Genomic DNA, 21,793 nt, shown 5'->3' with positions numbered 1-21,793 from the left:
CTCATATAATACACTGTAAACTCACAGGTCCCTGTTAGAGTGGACGGGTTTATGGCAGGGCAGTGATGCCGTATCTGATCACAGCCACAGCGCAAACACTTGCAGGTCACGGCGGCTGCTGCGGGGTTGCGCTCTTCCTCACCTCCGTGCGCAGAGCTTGTTATTTCCATCCGAGCTCACATCGCCCGCCTCCTCTCTCTCTCTCTCTCTCTCTCTCTCTCTCTCTCTCTCTCTCTGTTTCTCTATCTCTATCTGAGGCAGTGAGTCGGGGCCGCAGCTCCCATGCGCTCTCCGCTCTCTTTTTTAAAAAGAAACTTCTCATTCTTTCGGATAAATGGAGACAACCTGAGCTTTTAGGATCCATGGTGGATAAACCGGTGTTTAGATTTTAACAAGGCAAGAAAAACAACAGAATCAGGCTCCACACCGCAGCTAGAGGCCAACTTTACCGTCTCTGCGACTCTTTGAAATTCACATCCGCCGCATCTCAGGTAAGCAAAAAAATGGCCGGTATAGAATTGCCCGTCTCCCCTCCCTTTCCCTCATAAATATGTCAAAACTTTTCATATTTATTATTGAGGGAAAAGGTTCACCAACAGCCTTGTAAACGTGCCGCACTTTTTTGGAGTGGAAAAAGCGAGGAGTCACACAGGCTTTACACCTCATATCACCGCAGCGATGACAGACTTTCTAAACCGTGCTGTGTGTCATCTAGATTACAGCTATGATTAAAATATAGACCGCACCACCCTTCTGAAAACAAGGCAGGTATTCTCTCAGAAGAAACGACACTCGATAAAAGATGATGGCAAATCTGTCATCTGCATTTATGACTCCGTTCACCTGTTTTTCTGGCTCTTACATTAGAAAATTTATAGGCTATTAGATGTGTAATATAATATCTGCAATCCTGTCATGGTCTGCTCTTTATCTGGCAATATCCAAATGTTTGGGATTCCAGCAGCAGGTGGAGAAACAATGACATCCAGTGAGAGTGAGGGAGACGCAAGGACACACACATGTCACGGACAGCGCACCGAGATGTTATTGGCGTCGGCTTGTAAAAAACCAAAAACCTTATCATGTTTGCTGAAAGTGTTGAGTAATATTTGTCAGGAAATGGGACGATCTAATTTTAAAAAGTGCACAAAAAGGGACACCACCCCATCAACAGCATGCACTCCCTTTTCAAATGCTGTAAGCAGAAAAAGGAGTAATATTAACTTGTTGTGAAAGCTGGTCTAACAGGCATGGGAAGCTATGCCTATTGCCCGTCATCTCTGGGCTCAACTGTTCATTCTTTTCAGTTAAATTAAAAGTGAGATGCAAAGTATTTTTTTGCTTATTTATTTGTTCTGCTAAACTACGAAAGCAGTGCATATTAATCTTTTAGAGATGCTCGACGTCCGCCTTTGTCTGCTGTGTTCTTTCACCGATCTCCACAGAGGGAACCCAGATATCAAATTCTTATAGCTTCAGCTATTCGGCCAGACAATGGAGTCTTTATGATGGTTTGTGCACCTGAACCAATCATAATCTGCCTATCAGCTAGCTGACCCGCCTGTATGAGGCCAACACTCTGACAGTAAGCCTTGACACCCCCCCCCCCCACGTAGGATCATATGACCTGATCTCGTGCACCTGGATGGACTGTATTTGAAAACTCAATGCAAAACATTTATCCGCAACAGAATAAAGCAGAAAATAGTACAAATTGCATGTGCGGATCAATGGCACTGTCATCCTATGTCACACATTGTGAGTTGCAACACTGTTAAGCTGTATATTAGATCAAAATTTGAATTACTTGTATTATTTTATTTAGAGAGGAATATCTGTGCGTCTTTACCGTTTGCATCTTCCTAATTAAATTCTTTCAGCACTCTGATTTTGCAGGGATTTATACAGAGATTTATGTTCTCTGGGATTTACAGTGAACACCCCCCCTGCCACTGACTTTTTCTTGTTGATTTGAAAATTAATCTCAGCTTCCATTATATGCTCTGATCTTAGATGGACCCGCAGAAACTAGTGTCATGTAAGTCTCAGAATGACTGCATATTCGCTGATTGTCAGAGAGTGGTCTCGAGCAAACTGATTCCCATGATACAACCTGGTTTCACAGCAGTTTGGTGTGTTTCCAAAGCGGTTCACACCCGGCCCTGAAAGAAAAGCTTTCTAAATAGTCAGTGCACTGCAGACAAAGGATCACCATTTTAAGGACACTTTACTGCTTTCCATTACAGATGCACAAAAATGAAAATGGTTTCAGAATGAGTTTGATGCCGTTGTATTTGAGGTGAAACACTGACGCTCAAAGCAACTGAAATCCCGTTTGAAAACCATATAAAGTAAGTCTTTCACTTGGGTGCACAGGTCCTGATGTAGAGCAACGTTAAAGAAGCACTTGAAATGGAGGTTTCTTTATTTATCGTGTTCCACTGAGTGGAAATACTGAAGCGAAAACATGTAGTGTGACTTCTCCAAAAAGGAAATTCAAATTTTTTTTCTTTGGGTGGGTGTGTGTGTGAGTGCATTTCTTTCTTCACCTGCAAAAAGTCAAACTGAGTTTTCTAAGTATAGAGACATTAACAAAAAGGAAGGGAGGGTTAGACACACACACACACACACACACACACACACACACACACACACACACACACACACACACACACACACACACACACACACACACACACAGATGCACACGTCTGCGCACTGCTTTAAAATGGACAATCAACTCCTCTGACCGCAGTACTATAAACAAGAGTGGCTGTCTGTGAAGACGAACAGAGAAGAGAGGAAGGGAGCAGCTACTCACATCTGGTTTGAAAAGGAGGAAGCAAGGATGAGCTTTCTCGGTAATCAAGTCCAAATTAAGAAAAGAGAGAAGAGGAAACATGTGTGTGGTTACTGAAGGGGTCTGTGCGTGCATGTGTGTTTGTGTGTGTTTATAATGTGCCTGCATGCACTGTGTATTTGTGCATGTGCACAACTGCAGGGGTGTGTGTGTCTGTGTGTGTTGGTCTGAGTGTTTGTGGTTTTATCATCTGCAGTGACTGTGGCAGGGTATGCATGCTGTAGATACAAATAATAGCTTAAGAGTTGAGAGGGTGTGATGTTTGTGCTTGTATCGAACTGCGGAGAAGCTTGTCATTGATTTTGTTCACTGTCTGCACAAATATCTGAAGGCAGTTACAAAATAATAGAGGTAAAGCTGTTGAGAGGAGCTTAATCTCACTTTTAATTTACTTTCACATTTACAATAAAGATTAAACTGGGTACATCAGATGCTGCTCTGGCATTATAACCAGCATGTGTCATTTCTAAGCAGGACAAAAGCACAAGCTCCAGTTTTTACACATGCAGTTAGAGTATGCAAAAGTATGCGTGATTGTGTGTGTTTACATGTGCTGCGGCATCAGATAACCATGATTTGCCTAACTGTTGGCTTCAAGTCACAAAGCGGGCTTGTAGGATAACACCCACTACCCAAAGAGCATGCAAATGCCAGCAGTGCATGGACAGTGTGCATGCCTGTATAAGATGGAGAGAGGAAACCAAGTGGGAGTAAGAGGAAGATCAAGAGAGCACCAATTTGTCTCTGGAAAAGTAAAAATTAAAAGAGTGGAGAGGCAAATGGAAAGATGTCAGCCAATTAAAGTCTATGTCAAGAGTGTGTGGGACCAAAGTTCTGTTATACTTAGTAAGGCATGAAGCGGCTCTTTTAGATGCATCGGTTATCATATTTCAGGACCATATCAGCTATAAAGATAAATATAAAAAAAGATTTTACACCTTGGAGGTAATACAATAAATATGAGATCAGTTGGAAGTCTCAGATAGGAAAATGAGTCAATAATGATGTGTTTTCTCGAGTGATGTCAGTATATGCAGTTTTGGGTAGGACAAGGGATTTACCTGACGTAAGTTCTTTCACCTCATGGCTCTCGGAGAACGACGGAGGAGCTAGAGAATGACTTAAGCTGCTTACAATGTAGCAACACAGAAGCATATAATTCTTATTGTGCTTCCTTTTTTTTTTACCATTGTTTATGAAGGCCATAAGATAATCAAGGCCTAAAATGGTGGTTTCTCTCTGTATGGAAACAATGGTGGCAGTGAAATGGTTCAGCAATAAAAACAACAAAAAAAATCTGCTTTAAAAAAAGTAGTGGCTTCATGTAATTACAGCAGTATCAGTATATACATCCTACCTGGCATAGCTTCTGGTTCTGTTGGGCAGCCACAGGTGCTCTGTCCTTGACCACTTAGATGAAAACTTGGTAAATGAGTGTTTTCATATTTAAATACAGAAATGTAATAATTTAGACATTTCTCTATGAGACAGCAGTAACTATATGCACTATATGCACTAAAGGTTTCTTTTAATGCCCTTTCTTTTAATTTAGCATTTAGCTTAGCATGTTAGCATGCTAACATCTGCTAATTGATGCCAAACATGCAGCTAGTTTTTGCACGTAGCTGGTGGCTAAAATTGATACACTTCTCTCTGTATGAGATGTGTGTATTATGTGTCACTTGGTGGTCTGTTCGGAAATTTTATTGAAAACCACAAATGTCAACTTTCTGGTAATAGTTGGTGGGGGTACTAACGGAAAAACTAGGAGGCTAAAAGTTCAATCAGCTTCCCAGAACCATTAATATGCATCCCCAGATTTTATCTGATGGCAACCCATCAGACCAAAGAAGGAAAGAGATTCCATCCATATGACAGAAATAAGTAGCATGAAATTCATAAACAGAAATTATTGTGGCTCACAAACAAAATCAACTTTTATATATTTAAAAACACTGTGTTATTCTGTTTTTACCAAAGTAGAAACTTCTTTCGGGATCATATAAATGTGTATATCTTTTAATTTGGTGCATCTTTCTTAGTCTTGCTGATGTCTGAAAGTAAACTAAGCTATCATATTTCAAATGTGGTTTCTCATAACCTAACAAATATGTCCTCTCAGTTCCTTCTCCTTTTTCATTCACCATTTTGTGCCTGATAACTGTTCAGGGAGCATTCACAGATCTGCGATGTCCTCAGCTAACTCGCATAAGTTAATTTCCAGTACGAGACATGTAAAAACAGACAACATGCTGCACAGCTAACCCCCCCCTGTGGGTTCTGCTACTTTTTAAGGGTGTAAGAAATGGAAAATGGGACATCTGATGATGTGGAGGCATTGTGGGAGAAGGTGGAGAGCCAACGCTACAACCTGTGTACTACGATCACCCCGTCAAAGCTCACGCCCTACCTTCGTCAGTGCAAAGTCCTGGATGAACTGGATGAGGATGAGATTCTCAACTCACTAGTGCTTGCCACAAAAACAAACCGCACAAGTGGGTAGAAAGGCGTATTTCCACATTTGTTAATTATTAAAGGCAGAACTCCTATTTTGCTTTCTTTTTCTTTGACCTCTCACATGTTAACCCTTCCTCTCTCAGGCCGTCTACTTGACATCCTCCACACTAAAGGCGAGCGGGGGTACGTGGCCTTCCTGGAGAGTCTGGAATTTTACTACCCTGACCTGTACAAGCTGGTCACGGGGAAGGAACCCACACGACGCTTCTCCACCATTGTCGGTGAGGCAAAAATCTTTGCATCCAGCACATACATGCATGAACACACATCTTCCGTGTACTACAAAGACTCATACAGGCTTTGATGGACAGTGAAGTGTAGAAAATTTCTGAAGTGAAGCGTGACATGTGTGAGTTGAAGGTTGGTTGGTGGATCGATTGCCTGCTCCTTCTGCAAGATGCTGAATCCAAAGTTGCCCAGGAGTATTTGACTCAAATGGAGTAGATAGCTCCAGTTCATAACTCCAGTTATGGGAGGAAACTTTGTGAACTGGTCGTTCTGTAGCTGCTTTATAGCTCTGTTCAGGCAAAAGCAGTCACTTCAGTTATGCAGTGTAAGAGCTGAATTGATCCAAATCAGCTTACTTTGCAATCCTGTTATAAAGTCAGAGGTGTATAATATACTTTGTTTTTTTTTTCCTCCTCTGCTCTCCTGCAGTGGAAGAGGGTCACGAGGGTCTGACGCAGTTTCTGATGAATGAAGTCACGAAGCTGCAGCAGCAGTCCAAAGTCAAGACCCTGCAGCACGCTGAGCTCAACAAGAAGTTCGTCACTCTGGAAGATGAAAAAAGGAAGTTAAAGCTGGCCAATCAGGAGCTTCAGGCCTTCCAGCAGAGTAAAGTTTTTGTTTTTGTTTGATATATTTCCTGACCGCAGTTTACTAGCTTCCCACCATCTGTGTCTCTACGCTGAATTTGTATTAATAAGACTGACAATGCAGTTGCGTGGCTGCACTAAGGTGTTGTTTGCCATTCTCACAAAGCGAATAACTTACAGTATATCATTAATATGTTTACTGGGATGCATTTACCGAAAAGATAATGCTTCCAACCACTGCTGCTGATGTCTTGGATGCTTAAAACACACACACACACACACACACACACACACACACACACACACACACACACACACACACACACACACACACACACACACACACACCTACTCGCTGCAGACAGTAAAGACAGATGACTATTGTCTCAAATGGTTAAACCTAAAATCTAAACCAAAAGCTTACCACGATTTGCTGAAACTGCAACCCACCACACAGGCTTGGTTTGCCCCGCCTGGTGCACCACATTCAGGTTCGATATGGATAAACTCTGTTGTCTCTCAAAGACTACCAGTGAAACTAGGACGCTGTGGTCTTTATGCCCCATGCAGTTAAACACTGCAGCTGGAACACCAAGCACAAACAAATAAATACTAAAAATAGTGCAAGTACACTCTTTAGGCTTTCACATGCTCATATAATTAGCTTTGCGACTTTTATCATTTTTTTAATATATCAGCGTTGAGCTTGTTTTTGGATGTCATGTAATGTGCTGCAAAACATAAAATGATGTTAATCTTTACACATAAAGGGAAGCCATATTCCTTATTTCCACCAATGAAACAACTGCTGCCCAACAGCAAAGCGAATAAAGAAGAAGGATCTAGTAAAGCTACATTTTCACATTTTTGGTTGCCGCTTAGGGTACAATAAGCTGAGAGAGGAGAGAAACACCTACAGTGATGAGCTCCTGAGAGTAAAGGATGAAAACTACAAGCTGGCCATGAGGTACGCCACGCTGAGTGAGGAGAAGAACATGGCTGTGATGAGAAGCCGAGACTTGCAGCTGGAGGTACTGCCTGACGTATTAAAGCACATGCAGATAAACGCCATCATCACTCTGTGTATTAATGATAATCAATGAACAAAAAACAAAAACAGTAAGAGCGTTCCTCTAGCTCGGTGCTGATCACTGTCTTGTCTGCGTTATAGATTGACCAACTGAAGCACAAGCTGAACAAGGTGGAGGAAGAGTGTAAGATGGAGAGGAGACAGAGTCTGAAGCTGAAGAACGACATCGAGAATCGGCCAAAGAGAGAGCAGATCTTTGAGCTGGAAAGAGAGAACGAGATGCTCAAGATCAAACTGCAGGAGCTACAGTCCATCATACAGGTACTTGAGCATTATGTAATAGAGCACTGACATTGCCTGCTCTGCTATCATAACTTAAACCGACTGTAATAAATACATTTTCACCACTTCAGAGCAGCACAACAAGCTGTTAGCATGAGCTGTCAAATGCTTATCTCCGCATGTGTGTAAAAATATCTTAGCAGCTAAATGCAACACTGAGTTTGCAGCCCAACTGCTGTTTGTCTGCTGCTGTAAGTGCAAAACAAAAGTGTAAGGTACAAAAACCATCGACACCAAAGGACTGAGCTACTGAGCCGGGTTGGACTAACTAATAATAGAACCTATTATTCATTCATTTTTCAGTTCCAATTGCATAGTTTTCTATTTGCATGATTCACAGATAAAAAATAATCTTATATCATCGGTCTATGTGTGTTTATTTGCTGTGGGAACTTTTAACTGCTCTGCATTTTTAGTAAGTAAGTAAGTAAGTAAGTAAAATTTATTTATATAGCGCTTTTCACAGATAAAAATCACAAAGTGCTTTACAACACAGAAAATGGGAATATAAAACAATATAACAGTAAATAAAACAATGTAAAACAATAAAACTATAAAAACAGCATAAGAAGAAATTAATCAAATGCTTTTCTAAATAAAAATGTCTTCAGCTGTTTCTTAAAACAATCAATGGAGTCCGTGCAGCGAAGAGACAGTGGGAGAGAATTCCACAACCGTGGTGCCACAGTCTGAAAGGCCCGATCACCACGAGTTTTAAAACGAGTGCGCGGTACCACCAGCAGTCTCTGATCTAATGACCTTAAAGCCCGAGAAGATGTATGTGATTTCAGCAGGTCAGATAAATATTGAGGAGCCTGACCATGCAGGGCCCTAAAGGTTAGAACTAAAATTTTAAACTGAAACCTAAAATTTACAGGCAACCAGTGAAGGGAGGCCAAGACTGGAGTGATATGCGATCTTCTCTTGGTGCCTGTTAAGAGACGTGCTGCAGCATTCTGCACAGTCTGAAGACGATTTAAGGCTGATTTGTTAAAACAAGTAAAAAGGCTTATCTACCTTTAAGCCAACTTTTTTCTTGCCTGCCTCTCATAAACAGAAGGCTTTGAAAACAAGTGGGTGTGGCTTCTGTGCTCACCGACAAACCTGTTTGCCTCAGATGGCCATATTGGGAAAATCTGCTCTCATTGACATCATAGAGAGCTAAGAGTATTTGGTCATGTTTAATATGAACATCCACCATCTTTAACAGTAGACACGCTCACTGGCCACTTCATTGGGTACACCTTGTTAGTACCAGATTGGGCCTCTTTTTGTCTTTAGAACTGCTTTAATTCTCCGTGGCATAGATTCAACAAAATGCTGGAAATATTCCTCTGAGATTTTGGTCCATATTGACATGATAGCATCACACAGTTGCTGCAGTTTTGCCAGCTGCACATCCATGATGTGAATCTCCCGTTTCAACAACACCTCAAAGCGTTCTATTAGAGACCATCTGAGTACAACAAAGTCATTGTCATGTCCAAGAAAGCACCATCCCTGCACCATTACACCACCAACAGCAGCCTAACCTGCTGAGGCGAAGAAGGATGGATCCATGCTTTCATGTTGTAATCTGAATGTCGCACTAGAAATTGAGACCAAGCATGTTTCTTCAGTTGTCTGTTTCCCCTTTTGGTGAGCAAATATGAATTCCAGCTTCAGTTTCCTGTTGTTAGTTGACATGAGAGACCAGATCCAATGTGGTCTTCTGCTGCTGTAGCCAATCTGCGCCAAGGTTACATAATTCTACATTCAGAGATGCTCTTCTGCATAACTTGGCTGTAATGAGTGGTTTTTGAGTTACTGGTGCCTTCCTCACTCTTCCTAATCTGGGAAAACAAGACATTGGACTCAAAACTAAGTACACATACACGGGACAGGAGGCTAGCAAAATAAAACAGGAATCAAAAGACAATGGATGTAATATAATGATGGGAAAGGGGTTAATGGTAAACAATAACTATAGTTACAAAATATAAAAGAAAAGAAATTCTGAGCTGAAAACATCATGGAAAACCAAACAGGAACTAAAGTTAGAATACAAACCTCTAAAGAACCAAGAACAGACTCCCAATCAGGCATTTCTACCCAGAGAACTGCAGCTAATTGGATGTTATGTCTTTTTCAGGACATTCTCTTTAAACTATATAGATGATTATGTGGGTAAATCCCAGTAGATCAGCAGTTTCTGAAATACTGATCTGCCCGACTGGCACCAACAACAACGCCACCTTTTAAACTCCCTTAAATCACCTTTCGTCCTCATTCTGATGCTCAGTTTGAGCTTCAGCAGATCGTCTTGACCGTGTCTACACGCACTGACTTGTTTTGTGTTAATAAACAGCTGAAAAGCTGTACCCATTGAAGTGTCCAGTGAGTGTGCCATGAAATAAGGGAACGGACAATAGATGCATCATTTTATTTTTCTTAACTTTGCTCTATAAATTACTCTGAAGAAGGTCTAAATGTGATGAGGTGTTCTATCAATAAACTCACACTTATTGGTTGACTCACTATTTCCTTGCTGATAAGCATAAAAAGGAAAGGTTGACAACTGCAGTGTAGCAGCCAGTCATATGATTTCATATCTAACAGTGTTAATGTGTGTGTGTGTTTCTTACCCAGCCCGGCCCTTTACCTGAGTCAGACAAGGCCATCCTTGACATTTTGGAGCATGACAGACAGGAAGCACTAGAAGACAGACAGGATCTGGTCAACCGCCTCTACAACCTGCATGAAGAAATCAGACAGGCAGAGGAACTACGAGATAAGGTTACAACCACACACACACACACACATAAGAATGTATGGCTGTATGCTGTAAGTGGGCTAAATGGGAGTTTAGCAGTCATATTTCTGTCTGGCAGCTTGTTTCCATCTGTGTTTAAATGTGTGAATATGTAGCAGTGTGGTGCAGAGAGGCACACTGAACAAACAGGCTTTGCAGTAACACACCCTAAAAAGGTTTTTAGGGTGTGTTACTGCAAAGCCTGTTTGTTCAGTGCCCCATGAGACCTTTGAAGAAAGCCCCGTCTCAGGCCTCTTTCTGCATAATCTGGTGGCTCTTTATTTCTCTCCCGCTGTTTCTCTTCCTGTATTTCTCTACCTGTTTTTGTCTAACTATAAATAACCGTTAGTTTTGGTCTGTGTGCGTGTGTGTGTGTGTGTGTGTCCATGTATGCAGTACCTGGAAGAAAAGGAGGACCTGGAGCTGAAGTGCTCCACACTGCAGAAGGATTGCGAGATGTATCGCAACCGCATAGACACCATCGCTGTACAGCTAGACGAGGTGGAGAAGGAGAGAGACCAGGTGAAAACACACACAACACACATGATTTCATACATACAAAATCATTCATACTTCTGTGTTAACTCCTCTGCTGCTTGCAGGCGTTTCGAGCCAGAGACGAGGCCCAGCACCAGTTCTCCCAGTGTCTCATCGACAAGGACAAGTATCGCAAGCAGATCAGAGAGCTGGAGGAGAGGAGCGATGAACTCCACCTGGAGATTGTACGCAAAGACGCTAAGCTGGTCACTCTGGAGTCTCGCCTGCGACGAATGTCCAAAGACATCAACCTAGACCAGGTCAGACACAGTAGTGCGAAGGGATATTGTTTCTTTTCTTCACATATCGATTTAAAAAATGCTCAAGTTTTCGCCAAACATTCCTCCCCTTTAACAGTTTCACTGTTTTTGCAGAGTCTACCAAGGGATTTACCTCCGTCCATCATTTCTCAGGGAGATGATAGTAAACTGGCACAGGGACAGTCTGAATGCTCCAGCGACGAGTCGCCTGACGACAAGTTCTTCTCCGAGGAGCCCCGACTCAGACGCAGACTCAACCTCAAAGCGGGGGTCAGTTATTCTCTCCTTAACCTTATAGATCATGTGAAGCAAAGACCAAACTCAATACCTTCTAATGCACAGAGCAGAGATTTATCAAATGGCTCTGCTACACATGACAAACTGATCAAAATGACTGTGTTTTGTCTTTTAGAATAGAGTAAAGTCTCCAGTCGCTTTACTGAAAGACTTTCCAATCAACTCAGAGAACAGTCACCCTGCAGGTAACACTACCTACCGCCGCATTTCCTACAGCAACATGTGACCAATCCTTTTGTGCAGCTTTATCAAAGTTTATCTCCACCTTCCAGCTTCGGCTCCTACCAACGGAGGCAACTTTCTGGAGATCAACGTGCCGAATTATGGCAACAGCAGCTCTCTCCCTCCCTCACCCAGCATCCCTATTTCCCCCACATATCCGCCCTCGTCGGCTCCCCCGCTCACCTGCTCTTCGTCCACCTCCCAGCTCATGTTCAGCCTGGTGGATTCACCCAGCAACAGGCAAATGGTGCGACTCAGTTGTTTTTGCTTACTTTTAATACCAGTGAAATTGCGCCGCTCTGATTTTGGTAAAAAATAATCATCCTGGCTGCTCTTTGTAGAAATCCTGGTCTATCCAGAATCTAATGCAGTGTTGACGTAAATGGCTTGTCCAGCGTATAATGGCGACTTCTCCCTTTCAGCTGCGTTGCCGTAACGACAGCATCCTGTCCACTCTTCCTGAACCCCCTGAGAAAGCGTCCCTTTACCGTCGAGAGAGGGAGAAGGAGCACGACTTCTACCCCCGCAGGTACTGAATAAACGTCACGGAGACGACCGATTGAACTTCATGGCAGTAAAGTTTGAAGAATTTCTGCTGGTTTGCCTTCCCTTCAGTCTGATTTGTTTTGTCTGTTTTAGCATCTCTGACTTTGACAGTGACAACATGGAAATGGAGCTTGGTAATGCACTTTTTAAACATCTGCTATTTGTGATCTGAGATACTATGTTTACCTTCAGTTGACCTGGTTTTTCTTTTTGAAGGAAAAAAAATGATCCATCTATTTCTATTCTTTCCTCAGAGGATGAGCGTGGTCCTCCCTCTGTGCACTCATCTTCCTCTTCCCATCAGTCTGAAGGAATGGACACTTATGACCTGGAGCAGGTCAACAACATCTTCAGGAAACTCTCTTTGGAGAGGTACAGCATGTCCGCTGGTGCAGAAACGCACACAGGAATAAAAGCGAAAAGTGATGCTGACTTACAAACACCTTCTGCTTTGTGTCTTTGCGTGCTCGTGCAGGCCGTTCCGCCCGTCTCTTTCCTCCTTCTCCAGACTCAGCGGGTCCCTGAAGCCGGTGCAGGAGCTGTCACTGCAAGGCGACAACCTGCTGAAGGACATCAGGCTGATCGGTGGCAACGACAGCGGGATCTTCATCTCGTATGTCCAGTCTGGGTCCAACGCAGAGAAGGCGGGGCTACGAGAGGGCCACCACCTCATGTTTGTATGTCATCTACTTCCTGAATGTTTTAATTGTGAAAAGATTCATGGTGGCAGTAAGACGACCTCAGTTAAAACAGCTGGATGTGCAAAAAGAAAAGCTCTTTAGAGAACTGGGAACGTGGATGGACATTTAGAGAGGAACGAGGAACACGCCGAATTCATAATTTTAGACACCTGCTTGTTTTATTTGTTCTATTTCTGTTCCTTTTCCTGTGACAGTTTTTAGAAGGGACTAATCGGTAATCTTTGTTTCTGCTGTGATTGGCTGTCCAGCTTGAAGGGTGCATACGTGGGGAAAACCAGAGCATTTCATTGGAGACGAGCACTCAGGAAGAAGCCCACTGGACTCTGCAGCACTGCTCTGGGCCCATCACCCTGCACTATCGAGCCAGCCACGACTGTAAGTGATGTTTATATTGGAACATTTGTTTAATGTGACTCCACAGCATACATGAACTCAAATATATGCTCGCCCTGCAGCTTATCGCCGTCTCCAGAGCAATCTAGCAGATGGCACTTTAGCATCCGGCGACTCATTCTACATACGTGTCAACCTCAACATCTCCGGACAGTCGGACAGTTGCTCTTTGTCCGTGCGCTGCGATGAGGTGGTGCACGTGCTGGACACCAGGCACCAGGGCCGCTGTGAGTGGCAGTGCGCCCGTGTGGACCCCTACAGCGGCTCTGACCTGGCTGAGCGAGGCACTATACCCAGTTACTCACGGTACAGACTTTGTATGCTTTTGTTTTTTAAACTGAAGTTTGTGAGTGAGTTTTAGCTCAGATTTTCAAAATGCAGTAGCAGCTGATTACCACTGATCTCCTGAAAGATTACACATTACACCAAAGAAGCATTAACCTGAAACATCTGCAGAAACAGCCTGTTGTAACCTCAGAGCATAATAAAAAGAAGCCCGAGGGAGGACGAGTTCGTACACGGAGGGAGAATCTTGACAAGCATTCAGTGTGCATGTGTGTGTGTGTTTTTGTGTGTTTACGTGTGTGAATAGAGCCCAGCAGCTGCTCCTAGTAAAGATTCAGAAGTTAGTGTATCGAGGGGGGAAAGAAGAGAATGAAATTCAACGGAACAACAGGGTGAGAAACCTCAGCCTCTTTCTTTTTCCTCTCGCTCTCTCACTTAGTTTAAAAAAGTGCATTGAAAATTTGAATACGGGTATTTGACTAAAGCAAAGATGCGTAAATAAGTCTTATAGTCTGGGTTGCAAATTAAGGGTTCGCAAACTAACGCGTAATGTGGGGGAAAATCCTTCCTAGGTCATTGGATTGGCGGGGGAGGTGGTTTGATGTGCACAACCGGAACAACAAAGGCAGTTTTCCCAGAAATGATTAATATCCAACTATTTCCCAATAAAAAATTTACCATTTAATAGTTCTTATCCTGGCCATCTCTGTATATTTTGGATATTTCTTTCCAATATTGATTGCAAGCAGTTTGCATGCAACCACGCCTGCATGATAGTTGCAACCCTCCCCTCGAAAAAAAATTTCTATGCATTTCCAAATAATCTGAGACTAGGCGATGGGTTTCCAGATTGCATTCCAGATTGGATTTATTTTGCAGTTCATCCATGAGATACCCTTTCAGGTACCTGCATTGCATGATAAACAAGCCGTATACATGCCCATGCATCTGCAATCAAAAAGAAAACACTCTAGAGTGCTCTTTGATAACACGCTAGAACTAAGCTTTCTGCTTAAGCTTGGGTCAGCATCAGTTTACATTGATGTCAGGTTGGTTGAGTAAGTAGTTATTTCAGGGCGTTATTCTGCTATGTTGTGCTCACAAAAGCGTGTTTGTTACAGTTTGGATCACAACATTCATGTATGCTTTTCATTTCTGCCTAGAATAATTTACAACCAGAAGAAACCAGCCACTCTCCTGATCCCAGAGCCAGCCCACGCTTGTCTAGAGCGAGCATCTTCCTCACTCAAATACTGCAGGTAATAAAGTTCAAACAAAACCTCCAGTTGTCGCGATGTCGAGAGTTGTTCGGCGGTGCGGAAACTTAAGACAATGAATCAAGATTGGTCCTAATAAACTCTTCGTTTTCCATAAAACCGATGCGCAACTGCCTCCACGTCTCAGTAACTCAGGCCTTTTTTTCTATATCTGCTTTGATTTGCAGTTTGTGAGCAGGGTGGACATCAAGTACAAGCGAATGAACAGCAATGAGCGTGTGAGGATCATCAACTCAGGCAGCACAACACTACCCAGGCAAGGCTTTGAGGTGCTTCGACCCGAAGGTGAGCACAAAGCGTTGCAGTCGGTCGGTTGGGGGGGAGAGACAAAACAAAGACGGTGCACATGTGCTAACTACGGAAAATTCACAGCTGAAGCATTTGAAGTGGCTGTCAAAAGCGCAGAAAGTGAAAGCAGCAGTGGTAAAGAGCTGCTAAAGGGTGCATAGGTGCCATTTTCCATGCAAGCAATTCTGGTGAAGCTGAAGCGCGAAAAAAAGGAAGAAAAAAAGCTGAAAGGAGTTGAGGATTGAAGACACCGTGAGCACAGAGAGCAACTGAAGTAAATCGCGTCTAAAAAAGCAAAAGTTGTGGAAAGTTGTTTTGATGGTTTTTGTTGTCAAAAAGCTCAGAGCGTGTGAAGTGTCAGTTGTATAAGAAGCCCTGACAGGAGCTGAAGGAGTCATTGGAAGAGTAAGATGAAAGTGTGTGAAATGTCACTTGATGTAAACACAGACGGGTGTGCGGTGGAAACGGTTGGAAGTTGTGCTCAAGTGTAAGACTGGAAAGTGCTTGAACTGTGTGCTCTGCATAACATGTGTGAGCCAAAGCAGCAATTTAAACATTTAAATTACATAGCGAGGTGTGAAAAGGCCATGAAACTAAAACTGCTATAACAGTAACACTATAAAAATATGATAACGTGGAATTAACTGTTTAGGTGAGAGCATGAATGAAAGGCTTTAATAGAACATGGGGGTGGGGCTGTGACTGGAAATGTTGCTGCACAAGATTCATGTTAATTTTTAAAAAGAGTACTGAAGGTGTACAATGCAGTGCTTAGTTTCTTTTATCTGCACTGAGCCCTTCTTTTGCTGGCTGCTTTTTCTCTTTTCACTCTGTTGCTCAAATTCAGACTAGATATTCGTTTGCTAAAATTATTTTTGGCAGCTCTTCACTTTCTGTTCTCAAACTGAGTCATAATTGTGCTATACCTCTCGTTGCACGCTGTGGCTGTTGGTGCAAACAGATGCCGCTGACGGAGATGGTGAGCTGAGCAGGAGCTTGAGCCTGATTCCCTACAGTCCCGTCACCCTCCAGCGGACCCAGAGAAGAAGACCGGTCCTATTCACGCCCGCTGCTCTCGCCAAAACCATTATCCAGAAAATACTTAACATGGGGGGAGCCATGGACTTTAATATCTGCAAACCAGGTCAGTGTATGAAGGCTCACAATGAGGAATCTTTATACCTCATTGAGATAAGAAGTATATAAACTATAGACGAGTCGTTGAGAGAAGAGGAAGCAACTACTCAGATGTAGGTCAGGTATTGTGCTGTGTGTAAATGTTAAGGAGTATAGCCAAAGAGACAGCAGAGGCAGGATTTAAGATGACCCAGATGATAGTTAGAATGACGATGCACAGAGATGACACAGATAGTTTAGTTGCGACACTTCAGCTGACCCACTGTAATGTGAAAACGTTGCCGGCCCCGTCAGATTTTTAGAGAATTAACACTCCGGTCACATGACAAACCGACCGGTCCCAGTGGACCAGGGGCGCGACAAGTTGCCGGTGTAAAAAATGTTGAACATCTGGCGAACTCAAGAGACTGCTTGAAGTCTCAATTACGTCGACATTCCCCACGGCAAAAACCACAAAGGTTTCTGTTCCTTGTGCTAAATGTGCTGTGGTGACTGTTAACAAATGAACAGTTTCATCTCTCTGCCCTTAGAGCCACAATTTGACAAGACAAGAAACAGACTTGACATCTTTTCTTTTTTTGTCCTGTTTCCTTTGCATCCTGCTGAGCAGACAGCTTGACCAAGGAGGAGTTTCATCTAAAACAGAACGTGGAGCCCTTCATTCACTACAAAGAGAAACAAGCCACTTTTGAATGCATCACCAGAGAAAACATAGAGGCTGTCGCTGCAAAAGTGAGTTTATATTGTGTGTGTGTGAAAATGCAACGTCTCCTAATGTGTTTACTCCTTTATAAACGTTAAGGGACCACTTTAGTCAAAGGGGAGTGTGGAAGACTGACATGACCCCCGTTGTTGTGGGAATGTTATTCTAATGTAATTATTCAGATTTGTAAAGTTAATAATGATCGAGACAACCTGACACTAAAAGACATACAACAAATGTAACCAGTGATAAACCTGTCATATTCACAGGCCTAATTATCGCACACATAGAAACTATAAGGCTTTATTTGTTAACTTTACACTAAAGTGTACACTGTGTGTGATGAAACTGAAACAAACAAGCCTTAAATGTGCTATCATCCTAACCCCAATCATATAACTTACCCCTACTTCTCACCCTTTAAGAAATAGCTGTAAAAATGTAGTAAACATGCTATAGTAATGCTATGTGATTACAGTGGAAATCCTGATGAATATATTAACAGCAAGATATAGATTTTTTTGAAATATTGTTTCTTTTAGTAAGCGCACATATTTACAGGAATTCAAAAGTTAAGTTTAACCCTTTAAACCCTAAACTAATTTATCCTTTAAACCAGGGGTGGGCAACTCCAGACCTCAAGGGCCAGTGTCCTGTAGGTTTTAGATGTGTCCATGATCCAACACAGCTGATTTAAATGGCTAAATTACCTCCTGAACATGTCTTGAAGTTCTCCAGAGGCCTGGTAATGAACTAATCATTTGATTCAGGTGTCTTGACCCAGAGTGAGGTCTAAATCCTGCAGGACTCTGACCCTCAAGGCTTGGAGTTGCCCAACCTTGCTAAAAATGCTAACCGTCACCGGTGACAGGTTATTGTTTAAAGGGTTAAATAATCCATTTATGAATATTTTGCTTGTTATTTCAGTTATTTTGTGTTTAGTGGTGCAGTGGTTAGCACTGTTAACGCAAAATAAGAAAGGCCCGGCTGGTTGGAGCTGTATGGACTTTGCATGCTGGGTACTTGAGTTTCTAAACTGGCTAAAGGCATGAATGACTGTCGTCTGGCTCTCTGTGTTAGCCCTGTGACAAACTGGCAACCAGTCCAAGTGTACCTATGGCTTTCTTAGGATAACACTGATATACTGTCATAATATGAAAACTTAAAAAAAAGAAAATAAATTGAGAACATGAGAGTCGCAGCATTTTACAGTAATAAACTGTTCATAGAAATTACAGGGGGAACTAAAATAATAGTATAATGGTAACCAAAGATCCTACAATATGGTATTACATATCTTTTATTCTATACAGCATGATTATTTAAAAACATATAAAAAACAAACCAATATTACAGTTCAGTTTTACTTTTATTTGTCATGTGTGATTTACGACAAACACTGAAATGTGTTTGATGAGATGAAAAACAAGAAATTAAGATAAAAGAAGTAAGTTAGTAAGTAAGTAAAGTTTATTTATTAAGCGCTTTTCATAGACAGGTAGTCACAAAGCAGAGATTAAAATAAACAGTACGATAAATAGCAAAATGCACGATATACACAATATAGAGTTTAAATGTAAATTAAAAATATAAAAATGTAAAAAGCATTGGTCAACAGAAAGCTTGTTTAAACAGTAAAGTTTTACTGTAGTAATAAATAAGGTTAAAAAAGTAATGAATAAATAAATGTACATGGGATGGGGGGGTGCAATATGCAGCATGTTGCACATGAGGAAACTGAGAACTGTAAGCAGCAGTTGGGTGTTGCTGTGGAGGTGTCTGATGGCTTGATAATAAAACGTGTTCTTTAATCTGTATCATCTGCTGTAAAAAACAGTTAAAAGCTGGTAAATCCAGTTTCTACATCCAGACACGGTGCACGCAATATTAAAACACAGACACACAATAAATAAATATGCAAAATAAGGAAACATTAAAGATGTAAAGCATAGTTGTTCAGTGCAAGTCTCGGTCTTTTTTCTTCTCCTTAAAAAAAAAAAAAGTCAAAGAAAGTCAACTGCTCTAAAAATGACATCGTTGTTTGTCAGTCCTATTCATACCTTTTGAAATAAAGTGGGTCAGTTAAGTGATACCCCCCCCCCCCCCCCCCCTTCCACCAATGTAAAGAAATTGAACTGCACATTTAATCCCTCATATGTTAGTATGAGAAAAAGAGGTGGAGGTTCAACAGTATGTTTTGGTTTTTCTGCCTGATAAAACAAATGCTGCTGTAGTAAAATCCCCCCCCAATTTCCCAGGTGAATATGCTGACTGACTAGCTGTAGTCCCGAGGTCCAAGTAGTGCTAGTTTGTCTCCACCTGTGCTTCATATGCCAAGCACGGAAACACCTGTGATACTCGAAGCAGGGGAGCTAAAATGGAAAAAGTGTGTCCAGTGGAAATGGGGTGCAGGCTTCTCAATCACAATGCTTCTGAGGGAAGTGTGAGTCAGAACGCAGGCCTGTAGGAAGCTAGTGCCCTCTGAATGAGCTGTCACCGGCTGTGGCTAATTAAAAAATAGACGTTATCTAAAGGCTAACCACAAGACACACATTTAGGTCTGATGAGCCTGTGGTAGGCCTACCTCAGCTGACAGCGTCTTGCAGTTAAAGGCCGAAACACAGCGGTGTCAAGATGTTAAGCCTTCAAGGCCGACCTCATTTAATTTATTCGTAGTGCAGAGAAATCAGGTTGTAAGACCAAGTCCTCACCTAACTCCTCAACAGAATGAATAGATATATATGCGAAAGCAGTTAACTTTAAAATCTTTTAATGAGACTTCCTTGTTCATGTATGTACGTAGTAGATCTGTATTTGTCTGTAAAGGCTGTTTTTTTCCACCCGTCACCAGGGCAAACACTGCCTGCTGGAGGCTGAGCTGAGCTGCGTCAAGGACCTTCTGCGGAGAGAAATCTACCCAATCATCATCTACGTCAAGATCTGTGACAAAAATGTCAAGAAATTAAGGTAGACCTAGCAAAGCTTGTTTAATCTTGCATGTTTACCCTGTGACTCAAACCACACAGCTGCAAACCGCAATTCTTTTTTTCCAAGAACAAGAAAAAAAACAAAACAGTCCCTGATATTTTGATATGACACCAGATAAGAGTTGGCGTTGAGCCGAGGATGTCAGTTTAATGTTGTTGTTGCTTTTGAACTTTTAATCGTAGCTGGCTGCAATTACCTTTCTTTTTGTGTGTGTCCTGCCCAGAAAGGTACCAAGATCTAGATCCTTACTCAAAATATCTGTGTGCGTGATCCCCTCAACTGTCCGTTACGTGATTTTAAATGAAGCCAGATGTTTGACGTGTGTTATGGTGGATTGTGTCTTTAAATAGCAGTCCAGCTCATGAACCCATTACCGTCAGCCTTATCTTTCTGAGAAAAAGCATGCAGACCGCTGTTGCAGACTGTCGACAGGATCTCATCAGAAACACTGGGTTCTAAACCACACTCACCACCTCATCGCTGCTTCCTTCCTGTTTCCTCTCCACACAGGAAGTTGCCTCTGCGCGTGGAGTCAGAGGAAGACTTTGTGAAGCTGTGTCGCGCAAAAGAGAAGGAGCTGGAGGGCATCCCATGTCTGTATGCCACCCTGGAGCCGGAGGCCTGGGCAGGGACGGAGGACCTCATCAGGGTGATCAAAGACCGAATACTGGACGAGCAGAAGAAAACCATCTGGGTGGAGCAGGACCTGCTGTAGGCAAACACAGATACACGCAATAGCCTGTACATGTGCCGTTAAACACAGTAAAACACAAAAAGCCTTCTATATCATGCTTTTCTGCGTTTATATTTATGGTGAAACTCAAAAATGTAAGTGTGGAAATTGTTAAATAAATAAATGCATTATATATTTTGTAAATATGTCTTTTATTTAGAAAAATAAACAGTTTGAAAACATGAAAAAGAATCCTTTCTTTGCCTTGAATTGCATGTTAAAAATAAGATTAAAAAAATGAAACTTAGCTGTACTTTCAATAAGAGTGAGACCGGACCTACATGAGATTGTGCTGCCCTCTAGTGACTAAAATTGGAACGGCCCGATAAGCAGCTTCATTCATTTAGCATGAAAATGATCCCAAACGCACTGCCAGTGGAGTAAAATCAAACTTGGATAGAAAAACACAGAGTGGAACACTATGAGTCATGGATTGGCCTCCCAATCATTTGCAGAGCTCAAAATTATTGAAGCAGTGTTTGATCATGTTGATGGAGAACAGAACAAAAGGCAGAAACATCCAAAGAAAAGCTTTGAATGTCCTTCATGAAGCCTGGAGAACTATTCCTGAAGACTACTTAAAGAAATGACAAGGAAGCTGCCTAAGACAGATCAGGCTGTGTTGAATAATAATTACATCTGCCGTAAAACTAACACAGCAAAAGATCATCAGCAACAGTGGAACATGGTGGTGGTAATGTGATGGTCAGGGGCTGCTTGTCGTGATTGATGACAAGCAGCCCCTGAATGAATTCTTCTCTCTACCAGAAAATCCTGAAGGAGAACGTGCATCCATCACTTTGTGTCCTGCAGCTCAACCGTGCTTCACTTATGCAGCAGGAAAAACATGCCAGAAGGTCCGAGTTTGGGCTTAAATCCGATTGAGATGCTTTGGCATGACCTTAAACAGGCCGTTCATGCTTGAAAACCCTCCAGTGTGTCTGAATTAAAACAATTCTGCAAAGAGGAATGAGCCAAAATTCCTCCACAGTGATGTGAAAGACTCACTGGCAGATATCACAAATGCTTGATTGCAGTTTTAGCTGCCAATTGTAGCACAACCAGTTATTA

General features: G+C 42.2%; 1 protein-coding gene across 1 annotated transcript; it reads left to right on the top strand.

Moving 5' to 3' along the window:
• Window positions 1-263: 263 nt before the first annotated feature.
• Window positions 264-20,928, top strand: card11 (caspase recruitment domain family, member 11). Its single transcript, XM_085453713.1, has 25 exons — window positions 264-491; window positions 5,156-5,355; window positions 5,461-5,598; window positions 6,035-6,211; window positions 7,075-7,223; window positions 7,364-7,543; window positions 10,193-10,339; window positions 10,752-10,877; window positions 10,958-11,152; window positions 11,267-11,422; window positions 11,565-11,634; window positions 11,722-11,918; window positions 12,094-12,200; window positions 12,311-12,351; window positions 12,472-12,589; window positions 12,693-12,894; window positions 13,167-13,293; window positions 13,374-13,617; window positions 13,904-13,988; window positions 14,760-14,855; window positions 15,041-15,158; window positions 16,123-16,305; window positions 16,909-17,030; window positions 19,853-19,968; window positions 20,500-20,928. Exons 2-25 carry the CDS (start codon window positions 5,166-5,168, stop codon window positions 20,702-20,704), a joined length of 3,489 nt encoding a protein of 1,162 aa, XP_085309839.1. The 5' UTR covers window positions 264-491; window positions 5,156-5,165; the 3' UTR covers window positions 20,705-20,928.
• Window positions 20,929-21,793: the final 865 nt, after the last annotated feature.

This window comes from Copadichromis virginalis, linkage group LG4, assembly GCF_057382275.1.
Source record: "Copadichromis virginalis isolate Kocher_CV1m ecotype Utaka linkage group LG4, C_Virginalis_male_GT1.1, whole genome shotgun sequence".
Lineage (NCBI taxonomy): Eukaryota > Metazoa > Chordata > Actinopteri > Cichliformes > Cichlidae > Copadichromis > Copadichromis virginalis.
This window is presented reverse-complemented; position numbering and strand designations above follow the sequence as displayed.

Coding starts and splice junctions, on each gene's coding strand:
- card11 (XM_085453713.1), top strand. CDS start 5,166: ATGGAAAATGGGACATCTGATGATGTGGAGGCATTGTGGGAGAAGGTG. Junction 10,878..10,957: donor TGGAGAAGGAGAGAGACCAG/GTGAAAACACAC, acceptor TGCTGCTTGCAG/GCGTTTCGAGCCAGAGACGA. Junction 11,635..11,721: donor AGAGAACAGTCACCCTGCAG/GTAACACTACCT, acceptor TCCACCTTCCAG/CTTCGGCTCCTACCAACGGA.